General features: G+C 43.9%; 2 protein-coding genes across 2 annotated transcripts; one reads left to right on the top strand and one right to left on the bottom strand.

Moving 5' to 3' along the window:
- The first annotated feature begins 2,626 nt into the window (after positions 1-2,626).
- c1ql4a (complement component 1, q subcomponent-like 4) lies at positions 2,627-9,230 on the top strand. Its single transcript, XM_068746582.1, has 2 exons — positions 2,627-3,178; positions 9,051-9,230. Exons 1-2 carry the CDS (start codon positions 2,633-2,635, stop codon positions 9,228-9,230), a joined length of 726 nt encoding a protein of 241 aa, XP_068602683.1. The 5' UTR covers positions 2,627-2,632.
- A 3,458-nt stretch (positions 9,231-12,688) lies between these two features.
- Positions 12,689-17,457, bottom strand: zgc:153867 (uncharacterized protein LOC337226 homolog). The gene is made up of 6 exons (XM_068748316.1): positions 17,351-17,457; positions 16,969-16,996; positions 15,534-15,677; positions 14,574-14,747; positions 14,389-14,466; positions 12,689-13,121 (listed from the first exon to the last, which is right to left on the bottom strand). Exons 1-6 carry the CDS (start codon positions 17,351-17,353, stop codon positions 13,093-13,095), a joined length of 456 nt encoding a protein of 151 aa, XP_068604417.1. The 5' UTR covers positions 17,354-17,457; the 3' UTR covers positions 12,689-13,092.
- Positions 17,458-17,755: the final 298 nt, after the last annotated feature.

Below are 17,755 nucleotides of genomic sequence, written 5' to 3'. Positions count from 1 at the left end.
ATCCTTAGAAAAACAAGCAAAAACAATTAGTGATGATCCCCCTTTCCATGTCAGGAGTGACAACTGGAATGATCCTATACTGCCAGACAGTGGTCGTCATCTGCGAGAAGAGAGGTCAAGGAAGTGGGGGTCGGTGAAAAGAGAGTCATCAATACTAAATGTGGACCTATTCCCCTTGTTCCCGCTGCTTCGCCTCTTAAACATTAATCATGCAGATCTGCGATTGTGCCTGTCAGACAGGTGACACAAGACACCAAGGAAATGACAATATGAACTAAAGACGTCTATAAAATGGAAGTTGTAAACCCATGAATTAACAGCGGTTGCGAAATTGCAGCATGGATGAAACATATTTCAGCCCGCGTGGCATTTCCGTGCTGTCGTTACAACATGAGAAAATGTTAAGAATACAAATCAGGCCTCTGATAATGGTGTGAAATGTCATTGTTGTTGACCAGGGTATGTCTAATGACGATGCGTGTGCAGGCATTGTGCATGTTTGTGTGTGATGTGTTAGGTAAAGGAAAACGAGCATCACAATGTGTGGGCCATGGTGTCTCACTAATGAGGCTTTACAGCGATGGGATGCGAGTCACACACACACACACACACACACACACACACACTGGTCAGGGGAACGTTTAGTATCTCCTCTCCGTTCCTCACACATCATGCTGAGGCAGCTTTTACTTAGTCACCCTACTCCGTCCTGCCTCGCCCGACACAGATGATGAAAACATCTGCCTTCGTTTTGCAACGCTCTGCCAATCGCTTTGCTCGCTGAGGCACAGATGGGAGACAATCGCTCCCCCTAATTTACAGTTGCAGTTTACAGAGAGTCACGTTTCAATCCGCATCTTGGATGATTCCATCTTGATACGTCTCACAAATGATAATGATGATTATTTATTACATGTACGAAACGAACTAAGGAGCGAATGGTTGCACTCAGTTTGGCTGCAATTTACATGTTTATATTAATTCAGCTTTGGAGAGAGACACACACACAGAGAGAAAGAGAGAGAGAGAGAGAGAGAGAGGGAGAGAGAGAGAGAGAGAGAAAGAGAGAGAGAGAGAGGGGATCTAACAGGTGTCGACTGCCCATAGCCCAAAACGGCGATTAGCGGCAGAGCGGCAGCCTCTCTGAATGAGCGTTAGATTGCTGCGCCTTCCTCATTCAGAATTTCGCTTAAGTGCTATAGCAGGTATGTCTCGGGCTTAATTTCATCTGAAGTTTGGGGCAGTTTAAAGTCACTTTTCCACCTGGAGAGAAAGGAGGGGATTTACGCGCTGATGAAGAAACTCTCATCACTTTCCTGACACCTCCTCCGCGCCGCTCGGCTCTTTGGATCTTCTCTGCTTGGCGCTCCAGCAGTCCAAAGTCTGTCAGTCATTTATTGGTGGGACGCGCACTGGGCTGATGCGCGGAGAAATTGATGGTCCACACATTTTTGACAACAAAGAGCAGATGGTGAGTTTTTCTTTGTGGTTCCTCGTTTATTTTAACCGTTTTAAACTGAACCTGCAGGTGTTTTTGCTGCAGCGCAGATTATCGCTCAGGCCCATTTTTGTAACCAATTAACGCGAATCACCTGTGAGAATTTACAATTTTAATTTTCCCATTTTCTAGAATAGTATTTTTAATTTATTTGGTATGTTGTTTCGATATTTATATCCCATCTTTTCATTTTCTAAGACGTTTTAAAATATGCATGCCCGCTGTTTTGCATCTATTCATATTAAAAATAATTATTTATACCCGTGGCATAGAGAAATAACAAATAATGACAAATAATGAGTGTTTTGCTCACGTTTCCAAATCCAAATATAAAAAGGAGGAAACCTCACCAGGTCAATAAAAACTGCTGTGAACATGCAAACTGTACGTTTCGAATGTGGACACAATGAAACCGAGGGTCAGCTGATGACGCAATGGCTCTCATGAACTTGTAGCTTAAAGTCATTAAGTGAGTTCTCAAGCTGATCTGAAAGCCTCTTCTTTGAATAGGGGTCTTCAAAATATTTTTTTGTTTAAAAAAAAGGAAATGATATACATATATATATATATAAAAGCCATAGGTATGCGTCCGATCCCTCCTCACTGAGCTGGGTTTCACATAAGCCCATATTTCAGCATATTTACGCATTAAGTCAGTGGCACTCGTGCTCACCGTTAATTAAACAGTAAAAACGTAAACGGAGAAACTGAGTTCATCACATGAAGTAGTTCTTTTGTATTGTGTCACCACAAATTTGAGATGTCCAGATTTTGATCTTTAATTATTTAAACACTGTGGCATGTAAAGGTTGACTATTTTAAAACACAGGCTTTTTTTTTTATACATATTTTGTTGCAGGTCTTTTGGATATCATTTTCATTTCTCTAGGATCATCTCATCTGGCTGTTTTCCTCCATTTTGCATTCTCTCTCATACTTAACCCAGTGATACATTGTTTTCCTTCCACTCCTCTCCACATCCCTCTTTTCACCTTTTCATACCGTACTGGTTCTCTGAGAGGCGTCATCCTGGCCGGCACTATTCCAGCCAAGGGGGAAGAGGACTTCCTGACGCTGGCTGCCTCTCGGCTCAGCCACAGGAAACGTGTCATCGGAGCTGCTGTAGGTGTGGCCATGGTTCTTATACTGTTGGTGGCCATTCCCTTGCTGGTCCACACCGCCAAAGGGAGAAACTCCGGAAATGCAGGGAGTCATTATGAAATGCTTGGAAGCTGCAGGATGGTATGTGACCCCTACGTGACATCTCAGCCAGGTCAGGAGCTGACGGCTGTTTCTCCACCGCCCCAGGATTATTCTGGGAAGAAGATTAAGTCTGGGTTTCGTGGGTCACCGGGGATACCTGGCCCCCCAGGAGCACGTGGACCACCTGGAGAGCCAGGCAAACCGGGGCCACAGGGACCTCCCGGTCCGGGTCCTGGTGGCTATTCCCCTTCACTGTACACCCCGAAAATCGCCTTTTACGCAGGGCTACGCAAGCAGCACGAGGGGAATGAAGTCCTGAAATTTGATGACGTTGTGACCAACGTCGGCAACTACTATGAGCCCAGCACCGGCAAGTTCACCTGTCCTCTGCCTGGCATCTACTTCTTCACCTACCACGTTCTAATGAGGGGTGGGGACGGGACCAGCATGTGGGCGGACCTCAAGAAGAACGGACTGGTTAGTAATTGCATGTGTGTGTGTGTGTGTGTGTGTGTGTGCACACAACATATCGATGCATGAAGACGTGTGGGCAGTAGAGGGTCACTACCTATGTTTTTGTATTTATGCACATACACGACTGTTTTTTTTTTTACTGTTGACCGTCCTGTATTACCATTGACTCACATTCACCCCTGTTACATTGAGCTCTTCAGATTCAGAGCACATTCCACTTAGCAGGTAGCAACATGTCAGCCAAAAGAATGAAATAGCAATCTTTCTCCTCATTAAGGGGGTGTCCATGCTCTACGGTCCAACATCACAGCGACATACATTTGCATTCTCATGTGCGCCGTGGCTCAATGACAAGTGGCAGAATGCAGCCGCTCTAATTAGTAAATATCATACACAAAGCTTGATTATCACCTACACGGAAGTTCAGAAGAGCACCAGAGAAACGTCTGTCAGTGCGTGGACTAGTCAGTTTACACCCAAGCTAAATAAATAATGAATGTAAAATTGACAGTCCACTCACCCACTTGCATTCCCTAGACACTAATTAAAGACAGAGGGGGCTGATGAGGGTGGGGGAGCGGAGAAGTGGGATAAATCACAGGAATTTCAACGGAGGGCTTCAAATTTAGGAAACATTCTTGAAGGGGCTTTTGACATTAATTCATTCATCAAGGATGAATTGTGCCTCCCCAGACCTCCGTTTTCTGACACGTAGCTGCACCCGGGCCAATCTGTGAGGTTATCGACACAAGTATAATAAGACTTATTTAAAGGACAAAATGGAATTGGAACAGTCGTAATTAACCGTCGTTTGATTGTAAATATTTATGCTTGAAACCACAAAAGGTGACTATATGTTTAAGGCTGCTTGCCTAAAGTCCTACATTGTCATTCAAGTCATTTTAGCCTGATAAATAATTTACAGATTTTAGATTAGGTCCCTGAACACTGGCTGTACATTCCTCTCCTCTAACCCCCTCCCTGACTTGTTCATTGATTCTCCATTAATTATCTTTTCACTCAACTCAATCATTCGACTTCACCTAGAGATCCTTCTGATTCCCATCGGCTCCGCCTCCTTAAAAAGTTCAGCGAAAAAGAGCACTCACTTATCAGGGATCTCGCGAAATGGAGCTGCTCCTCGATGAGCATGGAGTGGAGTGTAAATAAAATTCTGCTGAATGCTTAATCATGTTTGGAGTTATTATAGCCCCAAGGCAGCAGGACACTCATCTGTCTATCTGTCTATCTGTCTGTCTGTCTGATTTACTGAAAGAGCACTTTGTCTGACAAGTTGCAATCCTGACCATACAGGCCTGTTTCTCCATCGCCGTAGGTGCTGAAGGCTTTATTGGATATTCTTTGCCCGTCCGTATGTTTTTTTTTCAACCCACGCACACAAAAAATTCTCCGCGTTCCTGTCGTGCTCGCAGAAGTAACTTTTACACCTTAACAGATAAGCTCATTTGTTACCTTGACTCTGTAAGGCAGCCGGGCACCCCCAAAAAGATTCAGGACTCAGACGGGCATCATCAAGAATAAATGAAATACAAGAAAGCTGACGTGATGGCGGCCCATCCGCATAGAGACAGGGAAAACGGGTGAAACAAGACAAGTGAGTTGAGGAGAAGACCAGGGGTGGAGCAGAGGAAGATGGATGACTTAATGGAGGTGTAGAGACAGTGGGCTGGGAGACGAGGCATCAGGGAGGCTTGGTGGTGAAGGCCAGGATGAGATCAGGCACAATGACCAATGGACACCCACTCAACATGTCTCGGCTTGACAAGTAACCCAAGGCCAGCCGGAAAAAGAGACAAAACTGGTTTTCAAGCTGCAGATAGAAACTGTGATAAATTATTGCATTTTGCCACCAATAGATTTCTGCAGGAAACTCTGTTATATTTGGCAGCAATGTTCAAACAGACACGCTGCATAACCTGTGGCACGTGGCGTGAGTGCGGCACAATGCCATGTCAGGATCTCCGGAGGATGTGCCGTCTAAGTCCGGGCCTCGATGGGATTCTGGTCGATCAGATTACCTATTACCGTCAATAAATCCTCCCTCTGCAAAGCCGATCGGCTCTCACCTAAATCTAACTCCCAGCAATCATTGTAGCAGGACAATGTGCGATCGAATGAGGTCTCACTCAAGCTGCCTCCATGTTTGTAATCCAGCAGTAATTGACTTAAAGTGCAACCATTATCTGTCTATCTATTACCCGCACAGTTAGAAAAGCACAGACCAACATTCGGACTTCTGACAACTTTAAGGCCTTATGTTATAGCGTGGATATTTGTTTTAATAAATATGAATGTTCTCCTCATTAGTTTCCTTGCTATCATAATCATGTTACTTACATGTTAATTACTTACAACTTTATCCCCAATTTATTGCCAATGATATATAATGTGTTTGCTACTTAATATTCCAGCTTGTTAGGAAATGTTATTAACACAGCCTATATGCTATGAAGACTGGTTATAAGCTCTATCAGAACAGAACGTCTCCCCTTTCCCTCATTAGCTGGTGTGTGCGCTGTTCCCATTCATTTGTATTCCCATGGATCACCGCCATGTACATTATAGATTCTTCATACGATGTGCTCTGTAGATAAATACATATTTGCGCACCTCCAATTTAATCCTTCCTTGGTTTTTCGACCAGTCATGGACTTTTTTTTTAATAGCTCAGTTAAAGGTCAGGCTATTTCATGCTGCAGTGTTAAATGTCACTCACTGTAATGACCAGTACCTCTTTTAACATCCCTGACACAGAAGCTCCGCTCTCTCTCTCTCTCTCTCTCTCTCTCTGTATATATATATATACACAGTATATAGTCCTGATGATGAATATTTCTGTTGAAATGCAGAAAGGAAATGATTTATTTTTCCTGTTTGTGAACAGGTTTGCTTTTATAGTACAGCAAACTCCAGATTGTAACGCTGAATGGCAGGTAATAGCCGCATAAAGTACGGTTCAATGCTACGGTCGCTTTTCACCAAGTAATCCCTGGACTCCCAGAGGAGACGGGGAAAACCTATTCAATAAATATTCTATTTCCTCAACACCACTCCACCATCCCACCCCACCCATCTCACAAACCCTCCCCGCCATGTGCTGGACTCCCTTAGGTAAGTTTAACAGCTACTTTTCTATTGTCTCCGCTCTAAGAGGTCAGTATATCACAGTGAATGAATCCTGTCAGTTTTATTAGCAGTGGAGCACAGCACCACAGATAAAAACAAGACTTCATATACCACCACATCTCCCCGGCCTCACAAAACAGCCTCGCTTGATCAGTCTGTTACGCCAGGCTCCCCCACCCTCCCCTTTCTCTCTACCCTCTGCTCCTTGCTTTTCTTTCATTCCTCCCTCTCCTTTCTATTTGTCCATTCTTGTCTGTCTTCTGTGTTGTGGCTGCACTGTAAAGAAAACGACATTGCCGCTGCCCCCCCCCCCCCCTGCTGCCTTTGGCGCCCACTGCTCCCAGGCGTGTTTACTGGAGGTCCTATTATGACAAGGCTAGTCTGAGACAGAGAAAGCCACAGGCAAACCCTGAGGGTCACTGCCTCACGGCTCGCAAACTTTCCAGCTTTAGGATCGGCGCGGCGTGCATGCTCGGTTCACACGGATCACTCTGTGTCCTCCAGCTGAATCCATCTCGCCTCTGTCGGCTTCCCGCCCTAATCCCACCACGGCTCCCTCGTGCCTGTCTGTCTGCTGCTGCATTAATGGATGGCTTGCATTTATTCCTCCGTGCACAGGAACATCAGCTGGAGCATCAATTCATATATCACATATAGGCAAATTGATCTTGACTGGTTGCATATGATTCTGTTGCAGTGAATTCAGCAGCACTCCCATATATTGAGTCATAAGAAATAGAAGGACCAGAGGGCTTAAACAGCTCCCTACATCGCTCTCCATTACAATGTTTGGCCAAAATAATGAGCCAGATGACATATGCCTGGTGTCGATAGAGAGTCACAAAAACAGCCTCGCTGTCAGGTGCATCCAAACATGCAAATGGGATATTGGCTGTCACGACACACGTCAAGCAGAACAACAATGTAACCTTTACAGATGACAGTGGATTGGTGTCGTTATTTGAGAGATGGTCTTATGAGGGCTTAAGAAATGGTACAAAATATCACATTAATTGTATTAATTGGGAATATTTTTTCTATAAAGGCTAAATCTATACTTTGTACAGGCTGTGAATAAATACTCAGACACACGCATGCTTCACACACAAACACACACATTCAGTGCATTATGCTTACATGAAAGGTACAGAAAAACTAATGCAAACATACATGGTGTAGAAGACTTTTAGCTGGTGGGAGATTATTATACAAAAATGCTAAATGCTTAAGAAATGAGATAAAGAACTGAATAAATTGCATGAAATAATGCAGAAATCTGAGAGTTGAAATTAAAAAGTGATACATACAGTTAGGAATATAAAAGTATTATGCATGTGAAAGTATTAATATACAGGATTTGGCTGTCTGAACAGGCTTGTATTGCAATTGCCGCTGTTCTATCCCTGCCTGGCCAGCATTTATCTGACTTAAAATGTATTTCTTCCTATATTGAGAAAGGCTGGACAGACCTGCCGTTGAGGATTATACAATATTTGGAATCTTATGAAACAAGACATCGTATTAAGAGGAGCAATAGCTGCGGTCTTTTTAATTGTGTGGTTGTTACGCTGTGAGGCCTCAGGAGAACGGCCGCGCTGCTCTCTTAAACACTCTGGTTCAGACTTGGCAGAGAAACACGGCTCACTGTTCACCTACTTTCTGTATGTTTTCGATGCAACATCCATGACTTGCATCTCATTTAAGGAGCCATACACATTGTTCCTGGGAAATTAAACAGGGTTGATGTGGACAATGGCAGGATGGGATGGCATACTGGGAAGTGCAGGCAGCAAAAGCTGTTTTTAAAAATAAGTCATTCTGCTTGTGTGTCTCAGCTATGGGCTGTTTTAACTGATACCTGATGATTGATGGGAATGACATGATGGAAGTTGAGTTGCAGATCATATTTGGTGGCTGTCATGGAGATGTGTGTGGCTTGTCTGGCTGCTGACACAGATGGAGGGTTCCCACTGTAGATGGACAAGAGGCAGACACCATCCATCCATCAAAAAAATAATGTGGTGACATAATGCTGGTATGTTGCTTTAAAGATTAAAAAAAAATTCAAAAGTAAATCCTGTTTCCCTGACAACTGTAACCCAATCTAAAATGTATACAGTGAGTAAACCCAATTAAATGTGTTAACAAACAAGTAAAGATCCACTGCTACCGAGTCAATAAGACCAAACTAACACACAGCACGCAAATGTGAAGCAGGCCGACTGCGGCACCGCCACTCAATATCATGCATATTGAGCTGGCCAAGCAACAGGTCAATATCTGGTATGGACAGTGATGCTGTTTCTGGGCTGGGCTGGTTCCCCGCATAGACAACCCGTTGTCCCTGGTGAGTCTCCATATCTCTAAAACCCAATCAGATCTCCATCCTCAACCCTTCTCCCTGTGCTCCAGCCTCGGCTGATCAATAAGAAGCAGAGTTACTGTGCTCTCCGTCCGCCTCTGGGGTCACAGGCCAAAGTCCCCTCCATCTTCCATCTCTTGCGCCAGAATGAATAATGAGGTGATGTCACGCTGTTGCATTTTAATTGATCATCAACAAACCTGCAGAAAACCACGAGATAAAATAAAAAAGTGTGATAAAGGAGCAGAATGAGACGTGATGATTTTGGTTTAAACAGCTGAAGATGTGGGGCTATTTGTATTTGTATTGTAGTTTCCATCCATCCGTGTTCTAACTGTCAATGTGCATGTGATCTGTAAATGACAGGTAAGAGCCAGCGCCATTGCTCAGGACGCTGATCAGAATTACGACTACGCCTCCAACAGTGTGATCCTGCATTTGGACGTGGGCGATGAGGTGTGTGTGCAGCTGGATGGAGGGAAGGTCCACGGAGGGAACACAAACAAATACAGCACCTTCTCAGGCTTTCTCATCTACCCAGACTAAATCCAATCGTTACCGAAAATGGACACCAGTACACACGGACACACTCACACATGCAAATTACTGCACATGCATAATCACAATGCCTGCATGTGCAAAAATAAATGCAAAAATCAACAAAACGAAACACACACACACACGCACATGTATCCTGAGATTACAACAAACTACAAAAGTGAGTGAAAACCAGAGATAAAGGGAATTAAGTGGAGTTGTGTGATTTTGAGCCAAGCATCATGAGCAACTGCATTTATTGGCACTCTTTGTGTGCAGATGAATTTCAGAGGATGTACAATATAGGCGCACATAACAATTTTAGGCTGTGTTTCTGCAATATCTAAACCAATTCAGTGTGTTCCATATTTACTGACGTTACGAGAATATAAAAAGCACCATCAGTTTCATCTGCTTTGTTGCAGTAATGGTGCCGAGGGCACAGAGAATCAAGATGCCTAAGCTGAGGAGAATGCTCACCTTGCCCATTTGACCTTTTACACTTCTGCTCTCCAACAACCTCAGTGTATTTGGAAACTCATGTAATATTGTTCTCTCCAGTGAATTAAATGCCTTTTGTCTTTCACCCTGCAAGGGGGGCAGTATTCATTGAGACCATGTGATTGAACTGATATCTGGCCTTCGTTTCTTGTGATGAAAAACAAGCGAGCAGCAAGCTTAAACAAAAATGTTGGTATCACAAGGCGAAACGTATTACGAATGGCGCATGTGGGTGTGATGATGTTCTAATTGCCGTGTATATTATTGATTATTGACAATATTACGTGTGTGTTTGTGTGTGTATGAGGGTATACACACAATGTAGGCTAAGGAGGCAGTGAAAAGTAACAGCCGCAGTGTTTTCTCTTTTCTGTGAGGAGTTTGCATGTTCTCTCTGTGTCTGCGTGGGTTCTCTCTGGGTTCTCCAGCCTCCTCCCACCACCAAAAACATGCAACTTAGGTCCAGGTCGTTATTGAAAAAGAGGATTAGCTCTCAATTAACTTGCCTGGTTAACTTTACTGTGTTGTATAATATGTCACAGACTGTAATTACACTGCCATACCAACTCAGTCCTTTATTTTTGAAAGATCCTGTTCAAGTGTCATCATGTGTATAAACAGTAATCCTGAGATGGGCCATCCGGTGTGTTGAATAGGATGAATAGACAGATGCAATTAAAATGTCTCTCCTTAACTCATGTGTGTTCTTGCATGTTGTTTTGATGTGGCAAAGGTCAAGGCTGGACGAAGCCATCCTCGTCCAACTGTGTGTCGTAAACACACGCGGACACCGGCACAACTTTAATTTAGAGCAGACCTGGGCATTGTACGGCCCTGGGGCCGCATACGGCCCTTGAGTTGACTCAATTTTTGAATTGCTTAACTATAACATATACTCCTACAAGCTTGTCAAAACAATGCCATTTACTGCTTTTTAAAATAAAGAAATACAATTGATATTATGCAGAATTGAGTTCAGCCTTTTGGCCCGGCCCTCCTGAATATTTTCTGTTTCTCATCTGGCCCCATGGAAAAATTAATTGCCCACCCTGATTTAGAGTGACCACTTGGAGCGCATGTGAGGAAATGGGTGCATGACATGGCGTGGACTATAGCTGAGATCGAAACAGCAGCAGATAACCACCGCCTCTGCCTGCTCAAGTATGGATTTCCAATAAGTCTAAAGACACAAGCCAATACACAAACATTAAAACCACTCTCTTACAATTCACCCTGGATCTACAAAATGTGACCATTTTAAATGTAACAATATTATGATCAATAGTATAAAAATAATTCTGTGTTCAAAAAAGGTGCAAGGTTTCTTGGCCAGTCCAACAACAAAAATACATGTACATGCAGGGAATCAGTGACATTTCCTTAAATGATTGCACATTCCTCAGCGCATCAATAATCCTCCAGTGACTTTATACACATGCTGTGCATTCTTACACAATCCATTACAGACTGTCTGAGATTTATATTTGTGAATAAACAGGATATTTAGGCTATTATGGCAAATACAATGCCCAAATTTCACCTCTTCCAAATTAGATTTTTTTAAAAAAAAGGCAGAAGTACCAGTAGTGATCCATCCAATAATTCATTTATAGTTGAGGATATTTTTTGTTCAAAATATATCAAACAAACAAGTCAACCTCAAGGGTCAAAATACATCTTCAAGTACTGTATCGGGTTTTATGGATTTTGTATTCAACTCAAACAAAAGGGAAAAAATAGAACATTTGGTTTGTAGCCATTTTTGTGTGAAAAAATAAATATAAAATAGCTCCCAATTATATCAAGTGCCTGACTAAAAACCAAAGATTCGTCTTTGTGTGATCAGTGTAACGAAATAAAATTAATTACAATTAAAGATTGAAAACAATGGTTTCTTCCATTTGTCTCAATGGAATGTCATTAGGCTATGAATGCCTCTAACCTCATAGGCCCATTGTTCCACATCAAATTGTACATATGTTGAAGTTGGTATCATTGCACAAATGTAGACTTGTGTAAAAAAAAAAAAAAAAAAAAAATCTAACAATAAGAACACAGTTCAACCAGTCTGATAATTTAGCAACAAAATGTGTCATCAAAGAGAATAAATCTTAAATTACTGTCCAAAGCAGGTAAAGTGTTCAGTTTAAGAGCAGAAAGCCTTCTACCCTTTTCCAGGCATGTTGGAGCCGCTCCACGCCGGGGCCCAGCCCGCGGCTCGCTCTCCGAGCAGATCCCTGCTGAAAGCTAATTGGACGGGGAGAGGTCTGAGACAGGCTGCGCGGAGGCCCATTAGCGATTCCCCTGTCGAATGCAGAGCCACAAGGATCACAGACTCACAAATAGGAGGATTAAAATAATCAATAGCCTTGACTTCCATCAAGCACACACACACACACACACACAGTAATTAGTGGACAACCTATTCAGCAGTGGACTATGACACCCTCCTGAACCTAACCCCCCCCCCACACACACAAGGTCCGGACTCCACCGGCTGTGGTACCTAATGAGGGGAAATGGCTGTGGCTGCTTATAAAGAAAATGAAGAGAAGGTCAGGAAGGCAGCAGAAAGCCTTCTCCGGCTCCAACTAGCATTTGTGACTGAATATTTGCTCGGAATGCTGACGAGAGCCAAAGAATAGAATATTGTTTCGACTGAAAAAAGAACCTGTTGGTCAACGGGAAGCTTTTAATCGTCTCAGCTAATGATGGCATTTTGTCGATTGAGTGCTGAAGACTATTCTCATAATTTCTTTATTTGGCTCAAAGATTTATGATCGAGTTAATCCTCATTTCATAAACACTCAATATGTTGGCAGCAGCGCCCGCTTTAAACAGGTGGAAGATTCTTTTCTTAGCGCAACACTGCCCTCTTGTGTCCACGGAACAACACACAAGTGAACCTGGTCAGACTGCGGCATAGGATCTTGGTTCTTTTTCTGCTTAAATTAAAAACGAGACAATTTCAGGAGGGGGAAAAAACATTTATTGGAAAAGCAGTAATAAAGTTTAGATGAATGGAAAACATGAACTGAAATGTCTTTCCATCAGCACGGCTTTGAATAGATTTGTTATAGATTCTGTATCAATGGTGATGGAATATCGCCAATCATCAATTACTGCCATTCTAAGTGTTGCCTCTTGGAAAGTCATCGCAAAACGACGCAAGCAAAATATCTGAGTTGAAGTCAGAACCATTTAATGTTCTGTCAGGGAATGTAAAGGCACTTTTTAAATTAAATGTGGAAAAACGAATTATGGAAAGGCTTGAGGTGTGAGGGGGGGGGGGGCTCTTCAAAGCTAATTGCAAACTGAGGATACATGTGGGTGAGGGGGAAAAATAAAATAGGTGTGATGTTCTTTGTCTTCACCCGTTCATGACCATCCTGACCAGTTCTGTAAAAAGAAAGACACAAATGTGAGCTTTAGGGTTTGGGCTTTGACTGAACCCCCCCCTCCAACTACAGCAAGCAAGCAAGGCCCGTCCAGTTTTGTGAGCCTGGGTGGAAGGCGCTGCATTGGAAGCAGATCTCCTATATTCTGCCCACTATGAGGATAAAGATGAGTTAAAGAGAGTACTACAAGAAAGAGGACAGGAATGGTCTTTATCTCCTATTCAGCCAAAGCTTCTGGCATCGTCTACAATCCAAAAAGAAAATAGAAAATCTGGTGAGCGAAGCCATCTTCGCCGTTTGCTTTCCTCTAGTTGAGAAGCAGTGGGAATGGGAGAAGAACGAGGCAGCTACACAGTCCAGTCAGAGCGATCAGCTGTAAATTCAGCTTCTATCAGGAGACATCAGCACAAGAGCATCTCTGATTAGTAGGGAAAGGGACTGATCCACTCCCTGGAAGCCGGTGGCTGTACTCAAATGTAAGACATGATGCAATTAATTATTTTAGAGAAAGAAATTAGACAGCAGAAAAGGGTTGGTTGTAATCCCAACAATGGCATGCTATAGACATTAGAGGAGCTGGCTTGTGAACTCCATCATCGCTAGCTTAAATAATGCCACCAGGCTTCTTCTGAATGAGACCAGCCAGCCCCCCCCCCCCCCCCACAGGGGAGAGTCCCAGACACAAAGGGAAGGGCATGCTGCAGCCTAGGGCCAAGACAGGGGGCTGCAGGAGACAGAAAGAACAGCAGGAGGCTAAACATGGGGGTCAAAGCCCCAGGACTAAAGACGAGAATGGCCGCCAGGCTTCCCATTGGACACAGACGGGTCAAATCTCATGTAGTAGCAGACGGTTCCTGTTTGCCAGTATGAAGAGCAGAACAACTACAGCCGATTAGAGCGTAGTTGGCTGAAAAGGAGCGGATTACTTAAGCATCAAATGCTAGAAAGCCTGGCATTCGCCGTCTCACGGCATACCCGATGCCCGTACCGGCGCTCAACCGGACATGATGTGGCGGACAAATGCTGTGGAGGAAGAAGAGTTAAAGCAACGTAAGTAAGCAGTCGGGCATTTGTGCACGGCTTGTCTGAGCAGTCAATTCACCACAGGTGTGAAGAATCACAAACAGTAACACGTCACCACATAACGAAGACATGCAGATGTCAAAACGCCATTAACTTGTTAGTAAAAACAAGTTTATGACAGCTTGATCTTTACCAAACCACAACAACTGGTTGGCTGAACTTAACTCCTGCACCTTCCATCTCACCTTCATAGTTGATGCAGCCATTTGTATCTTCATGCCCCGCCAAGAGCATCTCCACTTCCTCCTCCGACATTTTCTCACCTGAAAATGGAACACCAAGAACAAAAAGAGTTTTACACACGCACAAGGAATAATGCTACAAATACTCTACGTTTCTAAGCTTTTGATGTTTCTGAAGTGTAACTTGCCTAAAGTGGTGAGGACGTGACGAAGCTCTGCTCCCATTACTGTGCCGTTGCCCTCCTTGTCAAAGACACGCAGTCCCTCCACGAAATCCTCCATGGAGCCCTGATCTTTGTTCTTAGCGATGGCCTGGAACATGGGCAGGAACTGCTCAAAGTCTAACATCTTGGTGGCCAACTCTGCAAAAGAGATGAAGATGAAGTACGAGTTCTTGAGCTTCCAGCTACAATATGCTCTACGACAGTAGAAAATGTGTGTTTCTTTTCCCCTTGCGTAGTGATAATGTCATGTAGATGTAAAGAAGGGAGAGGACTTCAAGTAACCTCGGGTCAACAGTGCAGAGTGATGGAGAGAATGTGGAAAGGAAGTGAAGAATTGTGTGCAGGCAGGCTGGAACGGGTGGAGGAAAGTATCAGGTGTGCTCTGTGATAGGAGAATCAGCGAGGATGAAGGGAAAGGTCTACAAGACGGTGGTGAGGACAGCCATGATGGACGGCTTAGAGACAGCGGCTCTGAGGAAAAGACAGGAGGCGGAGCTAGAAGTGGAGGAGATGAAGATGCTGAGGTTCTCCTTGGAAGTGACCAGATTGGACAGAATTAGAAATGAGACAACAAGAGGGACAGTGAAGGTTAGACGATTTGGAGATAAGGACAGAGAGGACAGATTTCGATGGTTTGGACATGTCCAGAGAAGAGACGGGGACTATATCGGTAGAAGGATGCCGAGGATGGAACTGCCAGGGAACAGGGCTAGAGGTCGACCCAGGAGAAGATACATGGACGTAGGGAGGGAGGACATGAGAGTGGCTGGTGGTGGGGAGGACGATGCAAAGGACAGGGTGAAGTGGAGAAAGTTGATTCGCTGTGGCGACGGGACAAGCCGAAAGTACAGCAGTAGTGATAATCTCATGATTTATACACTATAAAGGACATGACTCCCATTAAGGTGAGTGTAGCCGTCTCACCCTCAGGCTTAAGGTTTCCCAGGACTTTGAGCACCTCGGCGTTGATGGGGTTCTGCCCCAGGGCCCGCATGACATCCCCACACTGGCTGTAGCTGATCTTCTGCTCCCCGGTCTTGTCGAACAGCAAGAATGACTCCTTAAACTCTGAAGAATACACAAACATAGGATGAATCAGTATGTAAAGTACTTCATGTAGCGTTCAAGAGTTAGCATTTATGTACATGGGGGGGGGGGGGGGGGGGGGGGGCATACTATTGAGATGGAAGTGTAAAGAAAAAGGGGATGTGCAGACTGCAGATGACGACAAGACATTAAACTGGTATCTGGCAGCACCACAGCGGCAAGCAACATTTTTATATTTGCAGTACTTCATCCAATTTTTAACAATTCACATAGTCCCATTATTAAGTTATCCTCGTTATCTTAAAAACAAAAAAGTTATTGATTTATAAAGTACAAAAGCAGAGACGAAACAAAGACGACTCAAGCATTCCCACCGTTTGTGAACTTTCCTTTGGACATCAGCACAATCAATAAGGCCGTGAGCGTTCGTCACCATGTATCGAGTATTTTGGTAGTTGTCTTACTCTCAAATGGCATTTCCAAGGCTCCATTGGATTGTTAACAATGACACAATCTTGCCATTGATCAAGAGGTTGACTATTAGGACCTAGACTAAGGATCCTAATAATGCTTAGCGCAGATTTAGCCAACAGGAAGACATTGAGCAAGATTGCGCAACAATCCAGGCAGCAGGGTTTGGATTGTTGCTTTGAGACGAGCTATTGCCAAGAAAGAAAGATCAGGCTCGTGTTGTGGCGTCTCTTCCTCCTCCGAGGAATGTGCCTCCTTCCCTTTGAGCCTTTGAGCACTTATCCCAGCACCATATTTGGGTATTTGAGGAGCGGAGCAAAGTAGGAGGAGAGCGAGAGTTGCTGCAGCCGATTATGCGTTAAACAAACTCGCCCAAGGACAAAACGCATCCACATCTACACCAAAAAAGGGAAGGCTAGTCGAGACGAGTCGCCGGGGAGACAACAAGGAAACTGCTGATGCAAGACCGGACACATAAATGCACTGCAACGCAAGCAAAGCTATTAGAAAGGTGGAATACACGAAACAACAGTGCAAAAAGGCGTTTGCCTTTCACATTTAGGACGGATTTGGATGATTCAGAGCCAACAAAGCATTTCACGCCATTAACAGCCCATCAGACTCCCGTCACACCGACTCACCATGAATTTGATCCAGGTTAAATTCAATCTGGAAAGAGCAAGCAGTTGGTGGAAGTGCAAAGTGATGAAAGAGTGCGGAAGTAAGTTCAGAGAAACGCACGGCGGGCGAGCGCAGAAGCGTCGATGGCGGCGGGGACGCGGAGCAAAGTGTCAACGTGAACGAAGCGAGGGGACATTTCCAGCGTGAAATGAAAACTCACCGATGATCTGGTCTTCAGAGAAGTCAGACTGTTCAAAGAGAAATTCGGCTCCGTGAAAATGGTTCCCTTTTGCAGCTCGGTAAAAGCTAGCATGCGTCATTATTGCATCTCCTAAAGCATTTTCAGTTAGATACATTTCCCCTTAATGGGCTTCCCGCAATTATCGATGTCCTCTTGTAATATTAATGAGGTTGTGATTTTGTTTAACTTCATCTCCCGTGGAAGCTAACGTTACCTAAAAAATGCTGCACTTCCGCTAGCAAACAATCGAAGCGGGCTCGATTATCAATTCCTGCTCGTCAACATTTGCTGAACTAAATCATGGCGAATCAAAAAATAATTATACAAGATGATTGTAAACGTGGAATTTAAATAAACCCACCATTGCTGCGTTTGTTGAGGTGTATCGGAGGAGTTGGCAACCGAGAGAATGTAAGGCGCTTCTCAGAGAAGGGCAGGGTGAGGAAAAACTGGCCAGCCGTGCGTCATGACGTCACGTGCATGACGTCAATGAGGGAGGGTTAGCCGGATGGCATGCGCTCCATTTAAAGGAATGCGTTTGAAGTTTAAAGTTTACGCTACATCTATTTATGCTCCATTTATTAGTTTGAGATTGAGTTGATAGGTACATGCAATAAGTAACTAAAGTGCAAATCTATATTTTAATAAACTTGTTCTGACCAGGCCTGCTTTAGTTTACATTATTGATGACATATTTAGTTATGTTTATTTATATTTTAAAGAGGCCTTTCTTCTCGTGTTCCCGTTGAATCTGAATTAAAGGCAT

Source organism: Brachionichthys hirsutus, chromosome 2 (assembly GCF_040956055.1).
Source record: "Brachionichthys hirsutus isolate HB-005 chromosome 2, CSIRO-AGI_Bhir_v1, whole genome shotgun sequence".
NCBI lineage: Eukaryota > Metazoa > Chordata > Actinopteri > Lophiiformes > Brachionichthyidae > Brachionichthys > Brachionichthys hirsutus.
The sequence above is the reverse complement of the archived record's forward strand: the minus strand, read 5'-3'. Positions and strand labels throughout refer to the sequence as shown.